Here is a 26,863-nt window from a genome sequence, read left to right as displayed (position 1 = left end):
TTGTGATAGTCAGTCGGCGTTGTCTCTTGCTCGCAATCCCGTGTTCCATGAACATACGAAGCATATTGAAATAGATTGTCATTTTTTTCGGAATGACATTCATGATGGCGTTATTTGTCCTTCGTACGTGCATACGCCTGAGCAAGTAGCTGATTTGCTTACAAAGGCTCTTGGTGTACGACAGTTCGAGTATTTGGTTTCCAAGCTGCGCGTTCTTGATCCCCACGGTCCAACTTGAGAGGAGGGGGGGTTACAGAAATATAATATTGTATGTAATATTATGGTAATCGTGTTTTAGGTAAATGTGTTTTGATAAATATTCGGTTTCCTAAAACCGGTGCTAGGGTTGTCATGATTGTACTAGTATATATGTATTGTCTTCCATCGTAATAATACATCAGAAAATTCCCAAACTTTTGTCTTGTCAATTACGTTTAACTATTCATGTAGGAGCATTACACAATAGAGTGACAGACGGCAATGATAAATAGAGGAGTTATAAAAGAACTGGTGAAGTATAAAATACGCAATCAGGTAAAGAAACAATCATACCATTATCGGCCTTTTGGCTAAGATCAAGTGTAGTATATGTTCTTATCAGTTTAATATCTGATATGTGGGCCATTGGCTCACACGATATTAAATCTATAAATATTATTAAAAGGATAAACCTTAAAAGCCACGTAGACAATGCCACCTCGCATTACTAAATGTCACCTTGCATTACCAAAATTCCACGTCACCAATCCTCCATGTAGTATGACGTGTTTAATTAAGAGGGTAATTCATGTTCGTATAATGATCCATTTAAAACGATGCACAAATTAAAAAATATTTACATAAAAAAATAAATTAGCATAACAAACATTAAATTTTTAGCCTTTTTAATTTCTAGATAATTTAAAAAACAATTAAAAATCAAAATTCATACTAAATTTTAAATTTCTACGTTTATTCTTAGAATATTTTAAGTACAAATAAATATCACATATTCTAATTTTACGCCGTTTATGAAATAATAAAGAATTTGTAAATATTAAGGGCAAATAATAACATACTTAACATTAAACATTGACATTTTAATTTTAATTTTTAAAACTACAATTGGTTAAACAAAAAATAAAAATTTACATCACTCTAATTTTAATTATTTATATGTGCAACTCCTTCTTAAATATTATTGCAAGAAACTTGCTCAATTTCATTAAATTGAATACATATGTAAATATATAAATATGATTTACAAATAAAAGGGAAGACAAAATATCTACAATTTTTTACTTCGTAAGATAACTCCTTAAACAATTCTCATGCAATGTGGATTTTGTAAAAAAGGAAAAAAAAAAAAAAAAGTAAACCTTTTATATTTCATTTCTCATTACTCTATATTTATGTCTATATTAAATTTGCTAATAATGAAAATGAATGCTTAAAAGTCATAAAACATTTATAAATATTTCTGTATATTTTAAATTTGGTAATAATAAAAAAACCAAAAGTCATAAATTGCATCCTAATTTGGTTATAAATGTTTGATGGAAGGCAACATTTGTGAGCGAAAATTCAAACGAATATTTTTTTACCCCCATCGCCAAAAGAATTATATATATGTGTCAATAATCTTTCTTATCATTGTATCAACATTAAGGTAAGTGTCTAAGGTTTTAAATTAATAATTTATTTATTTATTTTTAAGTTCCATTGGTTATGAATTAATCTTCACATTTTTAACCTTCACAATTATGTTGTTTTGTTCTCATTTAGGGGTCATCAAGATTTGTGGAGTTGTGCTATTTATAGGTAAATATACTTACATCTTTATGATTCAATACCCTATTTCTTACATTATTTAAGGGAAAACTTAAATTAATAACGATAAGGTTAATATTACATAAATCAAATTCCACCATTTTGTTTTTTATATATTAATCACTCAGTGGATTTTTTTTTTAGGGATAGTTCATTGGAGAAAGAAGACTATTTGAAGAAGAGAAATACTAGAATTGCTTAAACAAATATTCCCTCCATTCCACTCAATACTATGTTATAAACTAACTACAAAATTGACTACATGAATGTGAATGATTAACTGTTTTTACGTTCATAAATAAAATTTAGTATTTCAGAAACTTTCAAATGTATGTTTTATTTGGGTATGTGTTTCTTTTTTATTCATCATTTTTCCTTTAAAAAATAGCTCTCATAGAATGAAATTGGATTTGCGAGGATCTCAATCTTATTAACAAGTTGGACAAAAAAATTCTATTAACATAAATAATGGCTAAATGTAAATTATTATCTAATATTTATGCATACATGTCATATTATCTAATGCATATGTCTCATAACACATAAGAGATTGCAATGAGATTTGTAGTAGGCTATTATTTAAATTATTTTATCATTTATGGAAAAATATAAAATTTAGAATTTTTGACAAATTGGTATAGATGATATAGTAAGACTAGCATTTATTAAAGTTCATAACTATGCTACTATATGATTTATGACAATTAAAATATTGTGAAGATAAAAAACCTTATAATTCTGTACTAGTTTTGTGACCCAAGAAAATCACGGGTTTGACTTTTTTTAGTTGTTTTGTTTTCGGTGTATTGTTTGAGAAAGTGTTTTTCGACTTTTTTTGTACTTTCTTTTTTACTTGGAGATATATTAAAGTTAGGGTATTTTTAAATTTTGTGATATGAGTCAAAACTATGTAATGAGGAATGACACCAAAACTCCTAAGTTTGTATGATGGTTTGATTTGTCTTAATGACAACCCCTAACTTAGTATTCCATTTTAATATTCAAGCATTGTAACCACTAAATTAAACTTACTTAAGTGAAACAAAAATACTTGGTATATGTGAAATAAAAGTAAAAAGAATAAAATATTAATTGTTTATACCTCGACATTCACGTTTAGATCCTTGGTATGTAACTCTGAAAATAAACAAAAATAAATTAGAATCCAATTAAATAGAGTGTAAAAGACTAAACAAAAGTATGCAAATAAAAAATTATAGGCGAATGGAAGTTCCCCCGCCTTTTTGTGGTCTTATTTATAATCTTGGATTATATGACTTTGAATTGATATATCTCTTGAGTTATCGGTTATAATTGATCTAAATAAACCCTCCTAGTGCTAATGATAAATGATATTTATTGAAATTAAACTTTAATGAATTATAATGAGTTAATGTAAACATCATTTTAATGAGTTAATTTAACCAATTTTTATTTTTTGTCTTTTTAGTTGCCAAGATCATTAACGATAATGGAGTAATGAAAAATTTAATGCATATTTTCTTAGAGAGTTTTTGAAGGTTCTTACATAGTCATTTATTTAACCAATTTTTATTCTTTGTCTTTATAGTTACCAAGATCATTAACTCATGTAGTTATGAAAACATTAGTGCATATTTATCTTCTTTTTTTTCCTTTTTAGTTACCACGATCATTATTCATGGTTATGAAAAATTTAGTGCATATTTATGTTAGAAAATTTATAAAAGTTCATAAATGATCACTAAAATATCATTTTTATGTTATTGTATAGATGATGATGATGATGATAATAATAATAATAATAATAATAATAATAATAATAATAATAATAATAATAATAATAATAATAATAATAATAATAATAATAATAATAATAATAATAATAATAATAATAATAATAATAATAATAAGTATGGGGATTTGTGCGCGATAGCGGGTTATGGTTTCCTTCCTTTCTCCTTCTCTTCACTTGGGGAGCTGGGTTCGGATGCTGTTGTCTTGCTCAAGCGGATCCAGAAATTCTCGGTATCTCAGGATGCGGGGGCTCGGGTGGCCGCTTACATTTTTACCAGACTTAGCTTTGCTATTGCTAAGTGTGGGCGCCAGATTGTCTCTCGGCTCCCCACCAATTTCATATAAACTTTTATTCTTATTTTAATGAAAGCTGCGCGCATCCCTTTATAATAAAAAATAATAATAATAATAATAATAATAATAATAATAACAATAATAATAATAATAATAATAATAATAATAATAATAAAAATAATAATAATAATAGTAGTAATAATAGTAGTAGTAGTAATAATAATAATAATAATAATAATAATAATAATAATAATAATAATAATAATAATAATAATAATAATAATAATAATAATAATAATAATAATAATAATAATAATAATAATAATAATAATAATAATAATAATAATAATAATAATAATAATAATAATAATAATAATAATAATAATAATAACAACAATAATCTGGCCCTCTCTCTAAAATCTCTCTAAAAATCCTCTCAAAAATTGCGACGGTAACCTAGATTTCGCAACTATGGCCCGGGGCCGGCCGCCAAGGACGGTGGAACCCCCTATTCCATCCGTTCTCGTGAATGATTCAACTGTGGAGACTGAAGAGGTTGTTGTCGATCCGGTACCGACGGCTGTTGTATTGAATGATTATATTCACGCGGCGCTAGGGTCTGGTAAGACTAAATCAACTGGTGAATCATCTGGATCTGCGAAGAAGGATGTTCCTGAATCATCTAAGTCGAAAACTTATTCCCAAGGTTTGAAGAATTCTTCGAAAGGTGTGAACCTTTCCTTTGTCCCTGGAATTGATTCTACTGTTACTATTGAGGAGGAAGACATAGTGAAGGAGGTGGAATACTGGCAGACGACTCTGGTTGGAACTGTTTTGGGTAAGCAGTCGACCCTTGTTCAGATTGAAAGTCTTGTTTCTAAATACTGGACTCATATCACTACACCTGAAATCATGTATTTCGCCAAAGGTTGGTATTACTTTCGGTTTGCTTTCAAATTAAGACATGGAAAAAATTAGGTCGACACATGGAATGTTAATGGTTTTCCCTTGGTTTTCAAGCCTTGGAGTCCGACTGTCATTGATGAATTGAATGTTACCCATGTTCCTATATGGGTGCTTTTCCCCAATCTGGACCCTTGTTTTTGGTCTAAGGCAGGGTTAAGTAAGGTGGCTAGTGCTGTTGGGAACCCTATTTGTGCAGATGAGCATACTACCAACAAGAGTAAGCTTGCATTTGCCCGAATTTTGATAGATGTTGACCTTTCCAAGGAGCTACCTAAGGCAATCAAGCTTAACACTCCTTATAGAGGGTCTCTTTTGTTGCCGTCCGCCTATGAGTGGGTTCCTCACTTTTGTTCAGCTTGTAAGAAAATTGGCCATACTAAAGACAGATGTAATCCTGGGAAACCTAAAACCAGGGCTATATATAGGCCTAAGCAACCAACAGTTCCTAAACCTTATGGGGATTCAGGGACAACTGTTAGCACCCCAAAGGAGAGTTCTCGAAAATCTCCAGTGAAGAAAACAGTGGCTACTAATCTTTCAAATAGGTTCTCTGTTTTACAGCCAAATGATCATTAGACAGAGGCAGTGGCTTCTGATGATATTGAAATAGTTGAGGAGCATGAATTAGACATGTCTGCTAAGGGTATTGAATTGGATCCTGGGAGCCTGTAGCATCTCATGATCATCACAACATGGAACATTAGAGGTCTAAATGACCCCCTAAAACAGCAAGAAGCCCATCACTTCTTGCAGGAAAATAAGGTGGATTGTGGTGCTCTGATTGAAACCCATGTGAAGCACAAATCTATCAAGGATGTTAGTATGACTTTCTCTGGTTATAATTTAGTTCATAATAATGATAGCCACTACAATGGGCGTATTTGGATCTTTTGGAAGCCTCATATCCTTACTCTAACTGTTTTGCATCAATCCTCACAGCATATGGATTGTTTGTTACTTCACATAGCATCCCAAAAGCTAATTGAAGTCACCTTTGTTTATGCTTTCAATGCTAGGCAGGATAGAAGGGAGCTTTGGGATCACCTAATTAGTACTTCTACCCAGGTCACCAACCCTTGGCTCTGCTTGGGTGATTTTAATGTGGTTTTAAATATGGAAGAGAGGCTTGGTAGCTCTCACGTGCAGCTAGCTGATGTTAATGAGTTTAAGCATTGCGTGGATGTTTGTAATCTGGTGGATCACCCTGCAACAGGTTGTCATTTCACATGGAATAATAAACAAGGGGATGGCCTCAGATGGGCTAAACTTGACAGGATCTTGGCTTCCTCCTTGTGGTTGACCAATATTCACTCTACTGCAACTTTTTTAAGTGCAGGAATCTCTGATCATTCTCCTTGTGTTGTGTCCATTAATGATATGTCTGTTCCTAGGAAAAATTCTTTTAGGTATTTGAATTGCTGGGCCCTTGCTCCTCAGTTCCAGGAAACTATTAAGGATGGTTGGGATAACCATTATTATGGTAATTCTATTGTTACCTTGTTTCAGAAACTCAAAAGGCTTAGGGGTTATCTTAGGAGACTTCACACCTCTCACTTCTCTAATCTCTCTGCTAGGGTGGCTGAAAGGAAAAAAGCCCTTCAACATTGTCAAGATTTGCTTAATTGTTCTCCCTTGGATCCTTCCCTTATTGCTAGGGAGCATTCTCTGTTGCAGGAATATTTGTTAGTGAAGAGAGCTGAGATGCAAGCTCTCTATCAGAGGGCCAAAGTCCAAAATCTCCAACTAAATGACTTAAGCACTAGGTTTTTCTATTCAAGACTAGCTGATAGGAGAGCAAGGAACAGTATTGGGATTATACAGGATGAGAATGGGAAGCAGTGTACTGGGTCTAAGGAAGTTTCACTGGGCTTTATCTCCTATTATAAATCTCTGCTGGGCACTTCCTCCCCTGTTTCGCCTCTGCCTCCTTCTCTCTTTCTGCATGATACTGTACCCCCTGATTGTTGTACCTCTCTGATACAGCAGATAAGAGTGCAAGAGATTATTGATGCCCTTAAGTCTATTGATAGGCATAAAAGTCTTGGTATTGATGGTTATACGTCAGGATTCTTTCTGGATGCCTGGCAGCAGGTTGGGTCTGACTTCAAAGCTGCTGTTTTTGATTTATTTCAGACCTGTTTTATGCCCAAGGCTGCAAATGCCACCCTCTTAGTGCTTATTCCTAAGATGGAGACCCCCCTCACTGTTAAAGACTATAGGCCTATAGCTTGTTGCACCACTTTTTACAAAGTTGTGAGCAAGATCCTTGCCAATAGGCTTCAACATGTTCTTGACTCCATTATTGGTCCTGAACAAGCTGCCTTTGTGGTTAACAGGGATATTTTTGACAACACAATGCTGGCCCATGAATTGGTTTCTAAGTATGGCCGTGCTCATCTCACTCCAAGATGCTTGCTCAAGGTAGATATAAGGAAGGCCTTTGATTCTGTTAATTGGGGATTTCTTAAGGATAGTCTGACTTTACTTAAGTTCCCTCCTCAGTTTATTCAGTGGATTATGGCCTGCATTACCTCCCCACATTACTCCCTTCTTATCAATGGTGAGGTTCATGGGTTTTTCCCTGGGAAATGTTGTTTGAGGCAGGGAGATCCACTCTCTCCCTACCTCTTTGTCATCTGCATGGAGGTGCTGTCAAGGCTTCTCAGAAGACTACCTAGGGCTGTTAACTTTTCCTACCACCCTAAATGTGTTCAGTTGAACCTTACTCATCTTGTATTTGCGGATGACCTTCTAGTTTTTACTCGTGGAGACTTACCTTCTGTTGCAGCAGTTGCTAAGTGCTTGGATCAGTTTAGCCAGTTTTCTGGACTTCATGCCAATCCTTCTAAAACTGATCTCTATCTTGGAGGAGTTACTGACGAGGTAAGGGACCTTATTCTGACTGCTACTGGTTTCAGTTTGGGCTCCTTCCCTTTCAGGTATTTGGGTCTCCCTTTGTTTAATGCTCGGATTACCCAGGGTATGTATCAACCTCTCCTAGACAAGATCAAGGGTAGGGTTATGCACTGGGCTAATGCTAGTTTGAGCTATGCAGGCAAAACTCTTCTGGTTAACTCAGTCATCTTTGGGCTCAATAATTTCTGGGGGGTCAATGTTCTTCTTCCTAAGGGCATAGCTAAGAGGATTACCAAAATTTGTAAGGATTTTTTGTGGGGTATTGAGGATGGGGCTCGTAGGCATGTGTTCATGAAATGGCAGTTGCTATGCTCTCCAAAATTAGAGGGGGGGGGGGGTAGGTATTAAAGAGGTTTTGAGTTGGAATTGTGCGCAAATGATCAAATGGGTTTGGAAAATTATCTATAGACCTAACTGCATTTGGACTAGGTGGATTACTACTTATGTCTTGAAAGGGGTTAGTTTATAGGATGCTCATCAGACTATTACTAACTCTTGGTACTGGAACAATGTGTTAAAAATGAAAGACCTTCTTTTGCACACTGCTGGCTCTCCTGATCAGGCACTTCAGCTATTGGATTCTTGTACTTCGCATCAGAGATACTGTACGGGCTCCATGTATGACTATATTCGAACAAGAAGGGCTTCAGTCCCCTGGGCTAAGCAGGTACATGGGGATGGCTGCCATCCCAAGCATTCTTTCACTGCTGTGATGGCTCTGCATAATGGACTTCCTACTGTGGATAAGCTGACTTCTCGAGGGCTGTTCATGGTTAATAGATGTGCTCTATGTGAGCATAGCTGTGAGGATATTCACCACTTGTTCTTTGATTGTGATTTTTCCAGGCAGGTTCTTACAGCCATTGCTCACTGGGTTTCCTTGCCCCTGACCACATTTTCCCTGACCTTCATACTGCAGGATGGTGTCTGCTCTATCAAGCAACGAGCAAGCTTGATGGCCACTGTCTACTATTTGTGGAAGGAGCGTAATACTAGAATCTTTAATGGTGTCAAGTCTTCGGCTGAGTCCATTAGTATTGTTGTTAAGAATGTAGTGACTTTACGTTTGTATGGGTCATTACAGTTGTAGGTTTTTATCCTTGGTTTGTATTTTCTTTTATCTTAGGGGACTTTTCTGGTCTCCTTTGTAGGAAAGAGTGGCAAGGATCTTGTACTTTATGTTTTCATGAAATAAAAAGATCCAAAAGCTTTTCTGCAAAAAAAAAAAAAAAAAAAAAAATTATGAATGAATGGATTATAAAAATGTCATGTGAATTACAATTAAATGATTAGGTAGCCTTTTGATTGTATATTCGTTTTGTTACTCGTGCAATGCACGAGATAAATATAAGTTTTCTTACTAAAATTTAGACACTAAAATATCATTTTTATGTTATTGTATAGATGATAATAATAATAATAATAATAATAATAATAATAATAATAATAATAATAATAATAATAATAATAATAATAATAATAATAATAATAATAATAATAATAATAATAATAATAATAATAATAATAATAATAATAATAATAATAATAATAATAATAATAATAATAATAATAATAATAATAATAATAATAATAATAATAATAAGGGTGTGGGAGCCCAGATTGTCTCTCGGCTCCCCACCAATTTCATGTAAACTTTTATTTTTATTTTAATGAAAGCTGCGCGCATCCCTTTAAAAATAATAATAATAATAATAATAATAATAATAATAATAATAATAAAATAGTAGTAGTAGTAATAATAATAATAATAATAATAATAATAATAATAATAATAATAATAATAATTTATGAATGGATTATAAAAATGTCATGTGAATTACAATTAAATGCTTAGGTAGCCTTTTGATTGTATATTCGTTTTGTTACTCATGCAATGCAGGAGATAAATATAAGTTTTCTTACTAAAATTTAGACGTGCTTCTTAATACTCAAAAGTGAACAATAATGTTTAATAAAACTAAATGGACAACAAATTCTTGCACAAATCAAGATATAATAGTATAGTAGTACAAGACAATAATTACACATTGTGTTGAAACGGAAATAGTTTGATCTGCGAAATTAAATATGAGAAAGTGAAAAACAATTATCCTAATATGAACAAAATAGTTATCCAAAATCTGTGGGGATTCTGAGAGGAGGATGAGAGAGAAAACCTAGAGGGAGAAAACTCTAAGTTTCGTAAGCAGCAAGGTAAAATGGCTCGATCAAAAAAATCTTTTAATAATAATCCTTCAAAAAAAACAACAAAAAAATTCTAATAACAACAAAGCATCGTCTTCTTCTAATCGAGCTAGGGTTCTGAATTTTGGCAAGGATGCTTTACGCCCGCTTGATTTAGACGATGATTTGGAAACTATTGATGAAGAGGAGGAATTGATTGATGAGGAAGCTGACGCAACTGCTTGGCAATCGGTGGGACGTCCATAGGTAAACCTTCTTAAAATCACTCTTGAGGATGTTAAGGATGAAATCAACTATTGGACGCCATCGGTGTATGGGTATGTTGTAGGGGCTAATCCACCATGGAATGTGATTTCTGGGTATTTGCGTAGGGTGTGGACAAGGGTAAACCTGGATAAACTCTCTTTTATGCCCAATGGAATTTTCATTGCTAGGTTTAAGTCGATCAAGGATCAACAACAAGTTTTGAAAGAGGGACACTTGATGTTTGATAATAAACCTGTTATCATCAGAGAGTGGACGCCTTCTGTTGAACTTGTTAAGCAGGAACTCAAATCCCTTCCAATTTGGGTTAAATTGTATGATCTGGACCTGAAATTCTGGGGGACTGGATGTCTTAAAAAAATTGGGGGTCTGATTGGTAAGGTACTCAAGACGGATGAGGCTACTGAGAAAATGAATTTTTTGGGTTATGCTCGTCTGTTGATTGAGGTACAATTGAATCAGAAATTCCCTAAGAGCATTCTGTTTGAAGATGAAACAGGTTTGGAGAGAACAATTAAGGTGATGTATGACTGGTTGCCTGTAAGATGTACTAAATGCAAAGGAATTGGACACAAAGGTGCTGATTGCAGGAACAAGGTCAAGGCTGCACCTAAAGTGTGGAGGAAGAAAGCCTCACCTGTGGTTCTGAGTACGCCTGTGACAGGGGGTCAAAGAGAGATTCATGTACCTCCTTCCCCTGCTAAGGCTGTGAGCATAATTAGTAGGCATGTGGTGCTTGTTGACACTGCCAAGCCACAGAGTGCTGGTTCAGAGACTGACAGAACAGTGGCTGCTCCAGAGAAAGAGAATGTTCTTGAGCTGAGTGTCACACCAGCTGAGATGACTACTCAATCTCTTAGTCAACATGTTCAGACTGTGTGTCAGAATGAAGCGGTGCCTGGAAGTGGACCTAATGCTCTAAGTGATAATGGATAGTATTGGGTACTGGAACGTTAGAGGTATGAATAAGTTGAATAAACAGTTAGAAATAAGAAGATTTCTTCAATTGAATAATATTAGTTTATTTGGTATCTTGGAAACTAGGATTAAAAATAAAAATTGGGTAAATGCAAGGAAGAATATTTGGAACAATTGGGCCATCTGTACTAACAATTCTTGCCACTCTGGAGGTAGGATTTGGGTTGTATGGAATCCGTCTGTGTATCAGGTTGATATTAGAAACATGAGTGATCAAACTATCCATTTGAAGGTCACTGCTAGAGGGAATCTGAAACAATTCTGGGTTACCTTTGTGTATGGCCTCAATAAGATAGCTGAGAGGAGGACCTTGTGGAGAGATCTTAGAAACTATAGTTGTTTGGTGGATGATGCTTGGGTTATTATTGGAGGTGACTTCAATAATGTCCTCTTCTCAAATGAGCGGTTGGGTTCTGAAATCACTCTAGCTGAGGTTAAGCCTTTCTTGGATTGCACTCATGACTGTAAGATCTCTGATATGAAAGTTGTGGGATCATTTTTTACTTGGAACAATAAGCAAGAGGTGGCCACTAGAGTTTACAGCAGGATTGACAGGACTTTGATAAATGATGAGTGGTTAGATGCTTTCCCTGATGCATATGCCCACAACGGAAGGGACATTTGATCAATGTCCTTGTGTAATTCATCTTGATGGCACACATAGGAGAAAAGAGGCTGCTTTTAAATATTATAATATGTGGGCATTAGCTCCAACTTTTCAGAAGATTATTGAGAAGAGTTGGAGTGTACCAGTGATGGGGACCCATATGTTTAAAGTAGCTACCAAGTTAAAAAGATTAAAAGGTGATCTGAAAAATGTTGAATAAGGAGATGTTTAATGATGTTGAGAATAATTCTAGTATCTTTGATGATGGCCCCGAATGATATTCGAAAGAAGTCCGACAGTCACCCCTTGATCCTGACCTTGTAGCTGCTGAGATAGCTATTCAGAAAGATTATAGCTTAATGGAGAAAGCTAGACATTCTTTCCTAGCTCAGAAGGCTAAGGTGCAATGGGAAAATGAGGGTGATGATAATACTTCTTACTTCCATTCTGCTATCAAAAAAAGAAGAAGTTTGAATAGAGTGATCCAAATACATGACAAGGAAGGGGGGCTTTGTAACACCAGAGAAGAAATCAATGATGCTTTTGAAGTTTATTTTAAGAGTATCTTGGGAACTCAGTCTTCTGTTACACCTGTCCATATCCAGACTGTTAGGAATGGGAAAATCCTTAATGAGGAACATCACTCTATTTTGTCTAAGCCAGTAACTGGGGATGAGGTGAAGCTGGCTATCTTTTCCATTCCAGGTAACAAGGCTCCTGGGCCTGATGGATACAATAGTCAGTTCTATAAGGATGCCTGGCCATACATTGGGGAGGAGATTACTGCAGTTGTTCTGGACTTCTTCAATAGTGGAAAGCTGCTAAAACAGATCAACAATATTGTGGTCTCTCTTATCCCAAAAGTGGAATTGCCTACTTCTGTCACTCAATTTCGCCCCATATCCTGTTGCAATGTCATTTACAAAGCAATATCTAAAATCCTTTGTACCAGATTGGGGGAAGTTCTACCTGAGGTGATTAGCCAGAATTAGAGTGCATTCATAAGGGGCAGAGATATTGTTGAGAATATTCTAATTTGTCAGAATTTAACAAAATTATATAATAGGGCATCTTCCTCTCCAAGGGTTATCATGAAGTTGGACCTCCAAAAAGCTTATGATTCCCTGAAATAGAGCTTCCTTGAGGAGATGTTAATTGCTCTAAATTTCCCTAGCACTTTTATCAGGCTGATTATGGAATGTGTTACTACATCTCACTACTCTTTGTCCCTTAATGGAGAGGTGTTTGGATTCTTTAAGGGGCAGAGAGGACTTAGACAAGGGGATCCTTTGTCTCCTCTACTCTTTACTGTGGGCATGGAGTACTTGACTAGGGTCTTGAATGTAGTTCAGGAGTATGAGGAGTTTAAGTACCACCCTCTATGTAGGAACATCAAGCTGACTCATCTGTGCTTTGCAGATGATATGCTCATGTTTTGCAGAGGAGATAAAAGCTCCATGATACTTCTGCTAAGGGCCTTTGCTACATTTTCAGCTGCCTCTGGATTGAAAATGAATGCTAATAAGTCTAAGATTTATGGGAATGGGATCATTCAGGGATTGCTGCAGGAGATCTTTGTTCTATCAGGTTTGAAAGTTGGCTCCTTACCCTTCAAATACCTGGGGATCCCTATTGCTTCCAGGAAACTTTCTGTCTTGGAATGCAATATTCTGGTTGAAAGGGTGGCGGACAGGATTAGGGCTTTAGGTGCTAGAAAGCTTTCTAATGCAGGAAGGCTAGTTCTTATCAAGTCTGTTCTTGGATCTCTCCATACCTATTGGGCCAGAATCTTTATTCTCCCATCTAGTGTGTTGAAGAAAATAGAAAGCATTTGTCGAAATTTTCTTTGGCAAGGTGATATTCATGCTCACTCTCCAGCTCTGGTCTCCTAGAATAGTGTCTGCCACTCAAAACAACAAGGTGGATTGGGTATTACAGATATTATTCTTTGGAACAGAGCTGCAATGGGGAAGTACATCTGGTGGATAATGCAGAAAAAAGATCATCTCTGGGTTAAGTGGGTGCATAGTATTTATATTAAACAGTCTGACTGGGCTACTTATACTCCAAACTCTGGTGCCAACTGGTCCTGGAGAAGTATTTGCAGATGTAAGGATAGTTTTATATCTGGATATACTGGGATTTGGTGGCAGGATGAGGATGGAACATACACTATTGCAAAAGGATATAATTGGCTCAGAAGGGATCAACCTGAGGTCTCTTGGCACTCTTGGATTTGGAATTGCATCAGTCTCCCTAAGCATAGATTTATTGCTTGGTTAGCCATCAGACAGAGACTATTAACGAAAGATAGACTCTGCATGATGATTGGATGTTCTGAGGATAGGTGTGACTTGTGTGGGTCTGGAAAGGAGGATCATGCTCATTTGTTCTTCCAATGCCCTTATAGTCAAAGGTGTATCCAGTTACTCTCAGATTGGTGTGGGATTATATTGCCTGCAGCAAACTTGGTTGAATGGTGGAGTACTCAATCTTTTGATTCACAGGAAAAGAAAGATACTGTTGTTGTTATTATTGTTGCTGCACTGTATCAGAATTGGTGGATGCGGAATCACTGCAGGCTAGAGAAGAAAATATTTAGGCCTGAGTATGTTTTACATAGAGTTAAAGAAGTGGTTAGACAAAGATGTCATAGTCAGTATAGAGAGAATATCTCTATTGCTGGGATAATAGCTTGAGTATGTTTAGGCGTGTTGGATTTAGCTTGAATGTAAGTCTATCTAACACTACATTGTAAGAGATGATGTAATTTTTGCCCGTTGACGATATAATACTTCCTTACATTTTACCAAAAAAAAAAAAAAAAAAAAAAAAAACTTTACAATCCATTGTCATTTGACACAAAGTACATTTTTGTGTCTGTATCTACTAATAAAACGATACATCAATAACTTATTAGTTTATACCTTAAGTTTTATCTTTAGTTTTCACCTTGGTCTTGTGCCTTTTGATTATCTTCTTTCTTCAAACTACTTGCATGAGGCTCTACAATATCTACATTCACGTGCCTTTGATGATGCTTTAGAGTTGATACACATGTTTTATTGACCAAAGAGAAAACATCAACATGACGAACATTTAACAAAAGAATCAAAATATTTTCACATGTAGGCCATTTAAATTAACCCACATGAAAAATATGAATTCCAATATAAATCAAGCGATTCATAAGAACGGATAACATAAAAAATTAAAATAATTTATCATACTACAAAACAACAACAATAACAATTTCATATAGGAGATGTTAATTTCATTTTTATATACCATACGTTCATACTCACCATAATCAAATATAATATTCAACCATGAAATATAGTATGTAATTTGAAAATTTATGATCAATGGATATTACATGGAGGATTAGTGAATAATGGAAACTATTAGTTTTATATCCATTATACAACCATTAGTTACTTTTCATTTATTTTGTGAGTTATGAGTATTATTAAATAAGATAATACAACCATTGATTCTCATCTTTTCATATTCATTTTCAATTATTTTGTGAGTTATGAGTATTATTAAATAAGATAATTGATTATGAGGACCTTAAGAGGTAAATTAATTAGGAAAAAGGTTAATGAAAATTGTGGATGTTCAATTGCCTTGTTTTTAGATGCGTGAATAGTTTTTCACATAATAAGTAAATTGGACTAATGTGAAAAATGTCATAGTTTTTTAATTGCCTTGTTTTTATATAGTAATTGAAGTAAAATGTCATACTTTTACTTTTAGGAATGTTATTGAACTACAAAGATATTTTTATTTTTAATTAAAAAGGTTTTAATTTTAGGAAAGTAAAGTATTAACAATTAGAAAAAAAATACAACACTTCCAACAAACACTTCATCAAATTTATAAATTAGAAAAATAAGTATGAAGAAATTTAATCAATTCATTAACAGGTTTTATTACAAAAACTTTAAATAAAATGTTAAATTTTATTTGTGAATTTGTATAGATTTCATTACTTTTGAATTTTTTTTTAACTCATGAAATATTTAATCTATAAATTTAATTTAAGAATAATGATAATATCCTTCGATTTGGTTTAACTTAGATGTTACAAAAATTATGAAATTTGTAAGTGGATTTGTATAAATTACATCACTTTTGAAATTTTTTTAAATCAAGAAATCTTTAATGTATACAATTAATTTAAGAATAATGATAATATCCCTTTATTTACTTTAACTTATATGTTACAAAATATATGATGACACTTTTGTGAATTTTAGTAAATTTAATAATCAATACAAATTTAAAAATTATAAAAATGCAACATAGAATAAAATTTAATGATTATGCCACATGGAATTAAATTTAATGATTTTAAAAGCCTTTTACTTTGATTTACTTTAACTTATATGTTACAAAATATATGATGACACTTTTGTAAGAAATTTTAGTAAATTTAATAATCAATACAAATTCAAAAATTGTGAAAATGCAACATAGAATAAAATTTAATGAGTATGCCACATGGAATTAAATGTAATGCTTTTAGAAGCCTTTTAACTATATTGTATAGATATAGTCATAGTAATATCATACGAAGTAATGTATTATAAAATGTCATTTGAAATAAAATTAAATGGTTTATGTAGCCTTTGTTTAACTTTACCCTTTTAACTATAGTTAATAATAATATAATATTTTATGGATTAATAAAATTAAATGGTTATGTAGTCTTTTATAAATTTTATAGATATATATAGATCATAGATATATAGTAGTAAGGGAATGAAGTTGGTACTTTGGTGTCGGTGGAATTAGAAGTGAAATTGGATGAGGTTGGGTGAAATGTGAATAATAAACTACTTTTTTTTTCTCATCCACTCCTTTTTTTCTCCTCATCTTTTTGGCTTGTTAATTAGTAAATAAAAGAAATAAATAAGTAAAATGTATAGAAAGTAAATTGATTGCTAATCCTATGTGGAATTAAATTAATTCCTAGTGACATGTGGAATTAAATTTATTGCTTTTACCTAGCCTTTTAATTATATAGTATAGATGTTTTAAGCTCCTTACATTGTGAGATTTATTATTCTCAAAAAGAAAAAAGAAAAAAAAAGAGATAAATAATTCAACATTATGCATTAATTTGCCCTTCGTCTTTACTTATTAAATTTATTTGCCGGAAGACAAAGCGATGTTCAAACTTTTACATAGAAAATTTAGTACAAAATCTATACAATCTAATAAAAAAGCAACCTTAAGCATTTAATCTTTTTTATTTGGTGTCATAAATTACTGGACTCATTGAAAGGTAACTGTTTTTAAAACCACATCTTTTTAGTATATTAATCAAAATAACAACTAAAATACAATATATAGTTTTGAAAATAAACCAAAATTGTCAAAAAAATAAGGCATTAACCAACTAGCTTTTATGTATTTCAAGACTATATTTTTTAAATGGATCAACTAATTGCTCAGACAAATATAAACAATACAATAAAAATAATAAAACTAAAACAGATAAACTCGTGAATCTCACGGGTCACAAACTTAGTTTATTTTTTAAGAGGGGAGGCTCATCAAGGTAGCTTGCTGCCTGGGCCTTCACGCACCTCCCCAATTCAGTTTTGAGCTTTAAACTAGTATCATTTTTGGGTAATTATTAAGCATGCAACAGAAATTTGTTAAAATCTGACTGTTTACTAAATTATTTTTTTGCTTAATTATCTTACGAACAGTTCCATAATCGAGTGATTCATGTAGGTGACCTTAATAATCTAAGGCCTTTGTTATACTGGTCTAATAATCTTAATTAAAAGACCTTTGTAATATTGGTCTAGTAATCTTAAATAAAATCGATTGTAACGCATAATACTTTGCACCGGCCTGACGCACCTCCCCAATTCTGTTTAAACTTCAATGCTCTGATAATTTTGGAATATATATTATCCTCAAGTAGTCTTTGTAATTTGTAATGTACCAAAGAAGTAAATTTTTAAATCGAGTCTTTTCTTGAATAAATAATAATGCTCAAGTTTTTCTTTGCTGGATGAAGAATATGAAAGGAGTGTTATTGATTAGTCTAAAATGAGGTTTAACTATCATCCCTCTAATTTAATTTACCTAAAAGAATCCTGGATTTATTATTTCTTGCTTGATTTTCAAATCTCGGCAACAGTATGCAGGAACTCTTCACTCGACAAGTAATCACTAATTTGTAATCCTATACCTCAAGATGCGTGTATGTGTGATTATATGTTCTCTTAGAGTGTATTTTGTGACGACATTTCACCAAAATTGTTATCAAACAAGACAAGCAAAAAGAAAGAAAGCATTATACTGCGTAACAAAAACATCATATTTATACTTTTTACTACCGTAATATATACTAAAAGAACGAGAGTCAGAATTAACATATGAAAAATCACCGTTTTGAAGAATGAATCTTGCTAAAGATTGCATGTATGAACTTAAAAAAAAAACAAAATAATGATTTCATAGACCATAAATCCAACAAATTTTGGGCTCATCAACACTAACAGAAATCAATAATACTCCTACCCATCACTATAACACTTCTTAAATAAGGGAAAAGAACTAAGACTCTCTTGGCAAATCATGGTAAAGAATATTAGATTATTATCTTAGTTTCCATATTACTTATGTATATATATTTTCTAGATATTGTGCATATTACATATTTGTGTATATTAGGTAATTTGTATCTTGTAATTTCTTGCTCCTCAAGGTCTTCCGCGGCCTACAGCTTAGGGTTAGCTAGGTTCTTCTCATTCTCTTGTTTGTATAAATACTCATGTCCGTCATTGTATTTACGAATGCAATTCTTAATAATACAATCCTTCTCTTAATTCTCTTTATTCTATAATGGTATTAGAGCAGAGATCTGCCCGACTTGATTCCATCGCCCGTTTTTCGTTGCCACTATCTTTCTTCCACCTTCCTACTACCCTAAGAATTGCATCAAACTCCTATCAATTTATCCTTTAACACCAAATTTTTTCTCCTACTCTCTCAAAATTCTTCATTCTTATATCTCCAAATCTTCAATTTCTCTTATACACAATAAGTCTTTAAATCATCGTCTCCTTTGACGTAAAATTTCTCACAAAAAGATACATCCTTTGTTCCACTTCTCAAAATTCATACTCCTATTTTGCGATTTCTTACATATTTCTAAATTGACTATCTTTCTCTTAGTCACCACTAATCTCAAAAAAATTTCAATCGTCAATCCATCTCAAATTAACTATTTTTTCAAATTTATTCTCCCTTGAAAATATATTCTTTTCTTTGAAATCTCCGGTAATTTCGTCATCTATCCTTCTCAAATTGATTATTTCTCCAAATTTATAGTCTTCGATCTCCCTTAAAACTATATTCTTTAACTGTCTAACTCTTCAAACATTCTCTTCAGCATTTTTAAATTTTAATTCACTTACTCACAAAACTCGTATATCTATATCTCTAATTTATTATAATATCTCGGTATTTCGGCGAGTTTTGTTGTAAAAGTATTAGCTTTAGTTTAGCCGAAAATCAGAGGTGTTACAAGGCGTTTAAGAATATGCAGAATGATCAGGAGTAACCTAACATAGACCATAAATCCAACAAATTTTGGGCTCATCAATACTAACAGAAAACAATAATACTCCTACCGATAACTACTATAACACAAATTCCAATATAAGACGGAATTACACAATAACTACTGTTACTATAAACAACATTCTATTAAACCACCATATTTTATAGTAGGTTTCTTTAACTTTTTAATTATGACATTGTGTTATTTTAATGTAAAAAGATTTTAGAATTTCAGACTCAAATAAATGCCTTTAGCTATGCTCATCATGGGTGAATTTTAAATATAAAGTCACTACTACAAATATAGGCAGTAACAACGACCCTTTAACAACGCATATTAACGCGAATTGGTAATAACGTTGTTAACTGTATTATTTTATTTTCGCGGAATTCAGTAAAAATTAATAACAACGATTACCAGAACCATAACCGTTGTAATTACTTATAACAACGGTTATATGAATAATAACCGTTGTCATTCATAAAATAATAACAACGGTTTAACACGTAATATATAATAACGTTGTTAATTGGATTATATTATTTTGGCGCAAATCAGTGAAAAATAATAACAACGGTTAATTTTGTGAAATCCGTTGTTATTAGTAATGACAACGGTTTATAGGGATGTCATTGGGGCGGGGCGGTGGTCGGTATAGGCTCCCCCGTACCCGTACCCACCAAGCAACTCCCATACCCGTACCCGCCCCACCACTCATGTTAGGTACAAGTTTCCATACCCGTACCCGCCCCACCAAATGAAAATCTAGACCCATACCCCACACCAATCACCTATGTCATAATTTTTGTCGATACTTTTTAAAATAAAATGTAATTTAATCCCTATGAATTTCCGTAAATCTTCATATTTATAATCTTAGTTTAAGAGTTTCAATAAAATTAGTAAATAACATTATCGAAAGTCATAATAATATATATATATATATATTTTTAATAATTGGTGGGTAGGCGGGTATTTGGTGGGTATGACGTAAAACCCATCCCCGCCCAACCACTCATGGCGGGTGGAATTTTTGTACCCGTTCCCGCCCCATCACCCGCGAAAGTTGTACCCATACCCGCCCCAACTGGGGCGGGTGCGGAGCGGTACTCGCTTATACCCGCCCCACTGACATCCCTAACGGTTTATAATATACAAAACCGTTGTCAATACTTTCAGTGTATAGAAAAACAAAAATAAACACCACAATACCACACAAACACACTCTCCCTCACCGTCAAAACTCTCCCTCGCCGTCGCTCTGTCATCTCCGTCACTGTTGTCGTCGTCGTCTCTTTCTCATCGTCTCTGTTGCGGTTCTTTTAATTATCAGGTATATATCTATCTCTTAATGGTTGTAGGTTTTGTCATCTCCGTCATTATTGTTCATTCTCTAATTATTTTTGCGTGTGTTTTTCTCCGCCATTGTTCTTTCTCTAATTATCCGATTAGTTTTTCTGCGTTTATTAGTAAAACAAATAAAATAAAATAAAACAAAGAAGATGATGAAGAGGATAGTAAAACAAATCCACATTTAATATTCATAAACTTAGTTAATTGATATACAAATAAAATAAAAAACTAAACTAAACTACTACTTAGAACGACTTTTGCTATTTGGAGGCCTCGTAAAGCAGATGTAATATCTGCATGCAGCTGCTCCAACTAGGGATGTCAATGGATCAGGTTCGGGTCGGGTGAAGCCTCATCCGTCATCCATCCGTCCTTTCAAAATCTCATCCAACCCGTCCGTCACCCGTTAAACATATCATCCATCATCCATCGATCCATCATCTATGGATGAAACGGGTGGATCGGGTGATAAACGGGTGTTGTGTATTTATATGTTTCAAGTTAAAAAAATGATGATTTTTTATTCTCTATCAAAATAAAGTTAGATTATTATTCTAATTTAACTTTCTAGTTGGCAAGTTTACAAAATATCTATATTGAGAGTATAAAAATATAAATATTTGAATATTTTATATCTTAATAATGTGTTATATGTAAAATAAATAAATAAATAAAAAGTAATAAAATCGGGTGATGGATGGATGGCGGGTGAAATTTCTTCATCCAACCCATCCGTCATTCGTCATCCGTTTCATCCGTCATCCATCCATCATCCATTTAAGTCGGGTTTTCATCCATCTTTTAGGATCGGGTGGATCATATTTCAATCGGATGCGGGTGAAATTGACATCCCTAGCTCTAACTCCGGCACCCAGCCACGAAGGGTGGCCTGCTTGAGTGAGATCTGAACATTATCAAGGAAGAGCCTGTTTTTCCTCTCGATTTCCTCTAAGCGGCGTATGAAACATTTATTATACTCGATCGTTATTAATGTTAAACGAATGTTCTGATTCATTATTGAAGGAAATTTGGAGTCTAGGTTTTGAAGATTTAGGGTCTGGAGTTTAGGGTTTGGGGAGATTGAAAGAAAAATGAGATAATGGATTGGTTGAGATAGAGGAATGAATTTATAATTAGTGTATGTGTCCTTTCATATGCCAAGATTTGTTTTTTTAATTAATATGTTTTGGAAATGACAATGTAGGTCCTTTAAATTAATATATTTTCGTTTCATATGCCAAGAATTAATGAATTAAATTAAATTAAATCAAATACTATACGACGCTTTGTTGTTGTTACGTTAATGTTGCATGCTGCTGCTATATGCTACTCTAACATATATGTTTTAGTTAATGTCTTTGTTTTCAGTATGTCATCAACGAGCCACATGACTCCGAGTACAAAAAGCAACAAGTACGTCCTTGAACATTGCAATGAAGACTAAAGAGGCATATATTTGGGTCAATTTAGTTCTAGTTTTATTGATTTAGAGCTTTAGACTTAGAGCTTTAGGAAAATTTTGTTGAACATTGCAATAAGACTCTGATATTGTTGTTGCATATTGTATATATAGGGATGTTTCAATAGTTTTAGTAATATCTATCATTATTGTAATGGTGAATTGTAATGGAGAACGTTTTGTAATTTTTTCAATGAGAAAGTGTTTTGTCAAATGGTTATTTGATGCTGATGGTGCTGTTAATTGATGCAGGGATTTTGGCAGTAATGCACTGAATTTGTATTTTTTTTAAAAAAAAAAAAACTCCAATAACAACGGTTATTAAAAAAAAACGTTGTCATTAGTAATAACAACGGTTATCATACAAATTCCGTTGTTATTAACATCCCTACAATAAACTATTAAACGCGCGCATTGCTATCAACAACTGTTTTATGTCATGAAACCGTTGTTATTACTTTCCCACCAAAAATTTATTCAATACAGGGACTTTTTTTCATAACGGATAATTAATAACGGCAACAGTTCTAAATCGTTGTTAAAACCTTTGACAACGGTTATTAGTAAAAAACGTAACCGTTGTTAAAAGTTTTAACAACGGCCCGAACAACAACGCCCGCTTTTTTCTATAACAACGGTTATTAGCCGTTGTTGTCCACCATATCTGTAGTAGTGAGTGGGTAGAGTTAGTCTTACAACAAAGAATAATATTACCCCGATGTCATAATAGCTCTCTCATATAGAAAAGAAAGGGACAAGTTTATACTCCCTCCGTCCCGGTCAATTGTTGTCCTTTGGTTTTGGCACAAAGATCAAGGAAAGAGGAAGGGGCCAATTATCAAATGACAAGTGGAACAAATTGAGTGTAAATGATCAAATTGTTCATCAAGTTCATTATTAAAATAGAAAGGATAACAACTAACCGAGACATCCCAATATGAAAAAGAACAACAAATGACCGGGACAGAGAAAATACATTGTTATAGTCTCTTGTGTTGTTTCAACACAAAGATGTTATTCCCACCATTTTGGTTCATCGATAAAAATGCATCGATTGATTGTACCTCACATTATTTTCACAATATGAGAAGCACATGAGTTAGTGAGCCATTTTATTTTATAGTCGTACTATTATGGATCATTTAATCTTTACACCCTTATAAAATCAACTTTTCTAAACTTACACCCTTATAAAAAAAAAAATTAATATTTTACACCCTTATAAAACACTTTTATCAAAACTTGCCCCCTTAGTCTAATTCCGGTGTAAAACATGTTGAATTTAGGATATTACCCCCGTTTATTAACTCATCTCCATACTTTTATTCTCTATCATCTTCTGTCGACTTCCTTCTCTTACGCTAAACCCACTCTCAACCATTTATTTTTCCTCTAATTATTATTATTAAAGAAAAAGCTTTATATAATAAGTGGGTTTTCATATTCTTTGCACTTTTTCTAATTACTTTCTCGTGTTCTTGGAGAGTTGGAGTAACAAGTTAACAACACTAACCATGTCAATGATTATGGTGATTTTTTTTATGTTAATTGGTAACTGCCAATCGTAGTCGGAAGAGTTGACATCTCAATTGTAAGCTTAATGATGAGTAATTGACATCACAATTGTAAGCTTAATGAAATATACGATCTTCATTGTAGTCGGAAGAGTTGATCAACTTCACAAGAAGTAGAATTAGAAAGAAGTAAAATAGAGGACGGGTTCAAACTTAACAATGTAAAATAAAGAGCTGACAAAGTACCAAAACCTGTTCCCACACAATAGTAAATTATGCTCTAGGTTAAACCTTAAACGGAGTTACTCGTGAGGCTGGTTTCACAGAGCCATAGTTATTGATTTTCAGTAGCGAGGATCCATCAATCATGCACCTGAGTCAATGGGCTTCTCCCCGATGAACCACCACTCATAAACTTTATGGCGAATTTAGGGCCATATAGAACGACAACGATTGTCACCAGAGTACAGTCAGGAAAACCAAGAATAAATCAAAGGAAAACATAGATCTTATAATGAGGGTAAAGTATCCATTCTCATCTCGTCGTTCTACCAATCTTTAATTACAAGTCTCCTAATTATTATAACTTGTTTATTCCTAAAGTACAAACTTACTCCTAAATATCTCTGCAAGTACAATCTAAGTTTGCGGGTATGCAATCAGTGACCATTGGTTATGGTCTTATGGAGGCTAGAAAGGAAGTTTCAAACCTTAATATCTCTGCAAGTCACTGAAATTGCCAGGCAATAAAGATGGGGTTGTGTGTACATCAACTCCGTATGAAAAGTGAAATAGAATAGAATAGAATGAAAAAAGACCAGTCACAAGTGAACTATTTCCGTCCCACATCAAGCAGATAGTTCAAAGGAGAGGACTCCTCAGAATATATAAACCGCAACGGTTGTTTGGAATTGGCATACCTTTCTCGGCCTTTTGGCTAAGATCAAGTGTAGTATCTATTCTTATCAGTTTAATATCTGATATGTGAGCCATTGGTTCACACGATATTAAATTTATTTTTTAAGAGGGAAGATCCATTAAGGTAGCTTGCTGCCTGGATCTTCAAGCGTCGCCCATGCGTTGCACTATTGCACGGGCCTGGTGTCACGGTCCGCTACTTTTGCCGGACCGTGGCGCGCACCTTTGCCCCTTCTCTAGGCAAGATGCAAGCGACAAGGCTCTTCGTACTAGTGAGGGATCGCCCACTAGCACGATACTCGGGTCTCGGGGGTGTGTGTCGGGAATCCTAGTCACGATTATCAAGTCCGACACACGAAAGCAATAAAAGTAAGCAATACGATTATTGAAAGCAAGCAACAAGCAACAACAAGCTTTTGGATGAGAAGCGGTTTTTCATTGACTAGCACCTCTCAAAGAGGGAAATTTGATAGTTTGGTCCTGGTAGCGGGATACATTGAATTTACTGAGTTTAGTTCGAATAGCGATATACCTATTTATGGAAACCTATTCTAAAACTACTAAGAAAATACTTACTACAAATGTACAAGGAAAATGAAATTACATAAGCATAAAATAAATCTAAGGGCTCAAGTGTGCGGATCGTCACACTCTCCCCCACCTAATCTGTTGCCGCCCTCGGCAACACAAAAATCTTGAACGGTGCTTCAAAGAGACATCCTCGGTGAGCTCGACATTGTCCATGCGGTGTTGGGGATTGGCTTGTACAACTCGGTTTGAATGTGCGCTTCGTCCCAAACAATGACTGGCCTCTTCGTCCCTTCAAGGATAGGCCGGAGTTCCTTGACATAGAAGCTGCCGAACATCATGTTCTCCAAGTCCACCACGTGCTCCTTGTCTCTCGAACGCCCCACTTTGCCGCCGCTTGAAAAGTGCTCTCTCGGGCTTTCTCAAGTCGGCCCCAACGGACCTTCGTCTTGTCTCTCGTCACTTGACAAGACTTGTATTCAAGGGAATGTGAGATCTCCAGGACGCCGAATCAGCATTTCGGCGCGGCCCCCTGATGGTACGAGGCCTTCTCTCTTGGGTCGACTGACCCGCAAACCAGGACGTCGATTCAACACATCGACGCGGCCCCCTGATGGTACGAGGCCTACTTCTTTGGGCATCTCGGCCCTCATTGTCTACTCCTCGGTGAGAGGGTAGACTCTTCTTTCGTCCCCCAGGCCACTTAGCATCGTAGTTAGCCTGGGTCTTGTTCGCCCTCGGCTCCGCTGAACCTTTAGGCATTCTCCAAGGTCGCATCCCTTGTTTCGGCGTCGGTATCACCCTCATAGCCGAAATTCGATCTTGCCCCCTTGTCTTCGTCGCCGTCTACCGTATTCACTACGATAGACCCCATTAGTAGCATCGATCCGTCACTCGGTTTCAATACCACCAATGCTTTCTGAAAGAACTGCATCCCGAGTACTAACTTGAAGTCATCCAGCGGAACGGTGGTGAAGTCGAGCTCCCCTGCCCACTCACCCATTTGGACCGCGACCTTCTTAGCCACTCCTTGGACGCGTCTCATTTTCCCATTGACCGAAGCCGTGGAGTCAAGTTAGCATCCCGCGTAACTAGCCCCAACCGATCCGCTTCCTCTTTCGTAACAAAGTTGTGGGAGGCGCCCGAGTCGATCAAGGCTCGTGCTTGCTTCCCATTCACCATCAAGTCCACGTACATGAGCCCGTTGGATTTCTTGGCGGAGGAATCTTCGTATTTCCCCATCGCGCTGATCCGTTGAAGTGAGCCCATCCGTGGTTGGTCTTCCCCATCACTCGAGTCTTCGTTACACTCTTGGTGATAGTTGGCCAACGCCCCATCAAGATGTTCTTGAGCCCCTTTCGGCATCTTCTTGAACATGGCATTGAACTCCGCTTGGTTCGGACAATCGGCCATCTTGTGAGGACCCTTGCACACAAAACACGCGAACGGTCTCTTCGTTGTGGAAGCGATGAGAGTTTCCCACCTTAGAAGACGAGCTTGAGGGCGAGTTTGTAGTGCTCGCCGATTGGGCTTGACTTCCTTGTGAGCGGAACCGACTGTTCCCAACTGAAATGGCGCTGCTTTGTGGCCTTTGTCCATTGTACCCACTTTGTGATGCACCCATATTCCCCGTTGGTGCCACAACTCTTGGTGCCTCTCGCTCTCCGTGAAAGTCGAGTAGGCGC

General features: G+C 34.9%; 1 protein-coding gene, 1 non-coding gene and 1 pseudogene across 2 annotated transcripts; all 3 read left to right on the top strand.

Annotated features, from left to right (window-relative positions):
• The first annotated feature begins 548 nt into the window (after window positions 1–548).
• Window positions 549–675, top strand: LOC141654090 (U2 spliceosomal RNA; annotated as a pseudogene).
• A 13,104-nt stretch (window positions 676–13,779) lies between these two features.
• LOC141651338 (uncharacterized) lies at window positions 13,780–14,514 on the top strand. Its single transcript, XM_074459056.1, has one exon. The coding sequence runs from the start codon at window positions 13,780–13,782 to the stop codon at window positions 14,512–14,514; it is 735 nt and encodes a 244-aa protein (XP_074315157.1).
• Window positions 14,515–24,648: 10,134 nt separating this feature from the next.
• LOC141654546 (U2 spliceosomal RNA) lies at window positions 24,649–24,844 on the top strand. Its single transcript, XR_012548103.1, has one exon. It is a non-coding gene; the product is annotated as a U2 spliceosomal RNA (small nuclear RNA).
• The last annotated feature ends 2,019 nt before the right edge of the window (window positions 24,845–26,863 follow it).

Source organism: Silene latifolia, chromosome 4 (genome assembly GCF_048544455.1).
Source record: "Silene latifolia isolate original U9 population chromosome 4, ASM4854445v1, whole genome shotgun sequence".
In the NCBI taxonomy this organism is placed as follows: Eukaryota; Viridiplantae; Streptophyta; class Magnoliopsida; order Caryophyllales; family Caryophyllaceae; genus Silene; species Silene latifolia.
The sequence above is the reverse complement of the archived record's forward strand: the minus strand, read 5'-3'. Positions and strand labels throughout refer to the sequence as shown.

Coding starts and splice junctions, on each gene's coding strand:
- LOC141651338 (XM_074459056.1), top strand. CDS start 13,780: ATGGGGAAGTACATCTGGTGGATAATGCAGAAAAAAGATCATCTCTGG.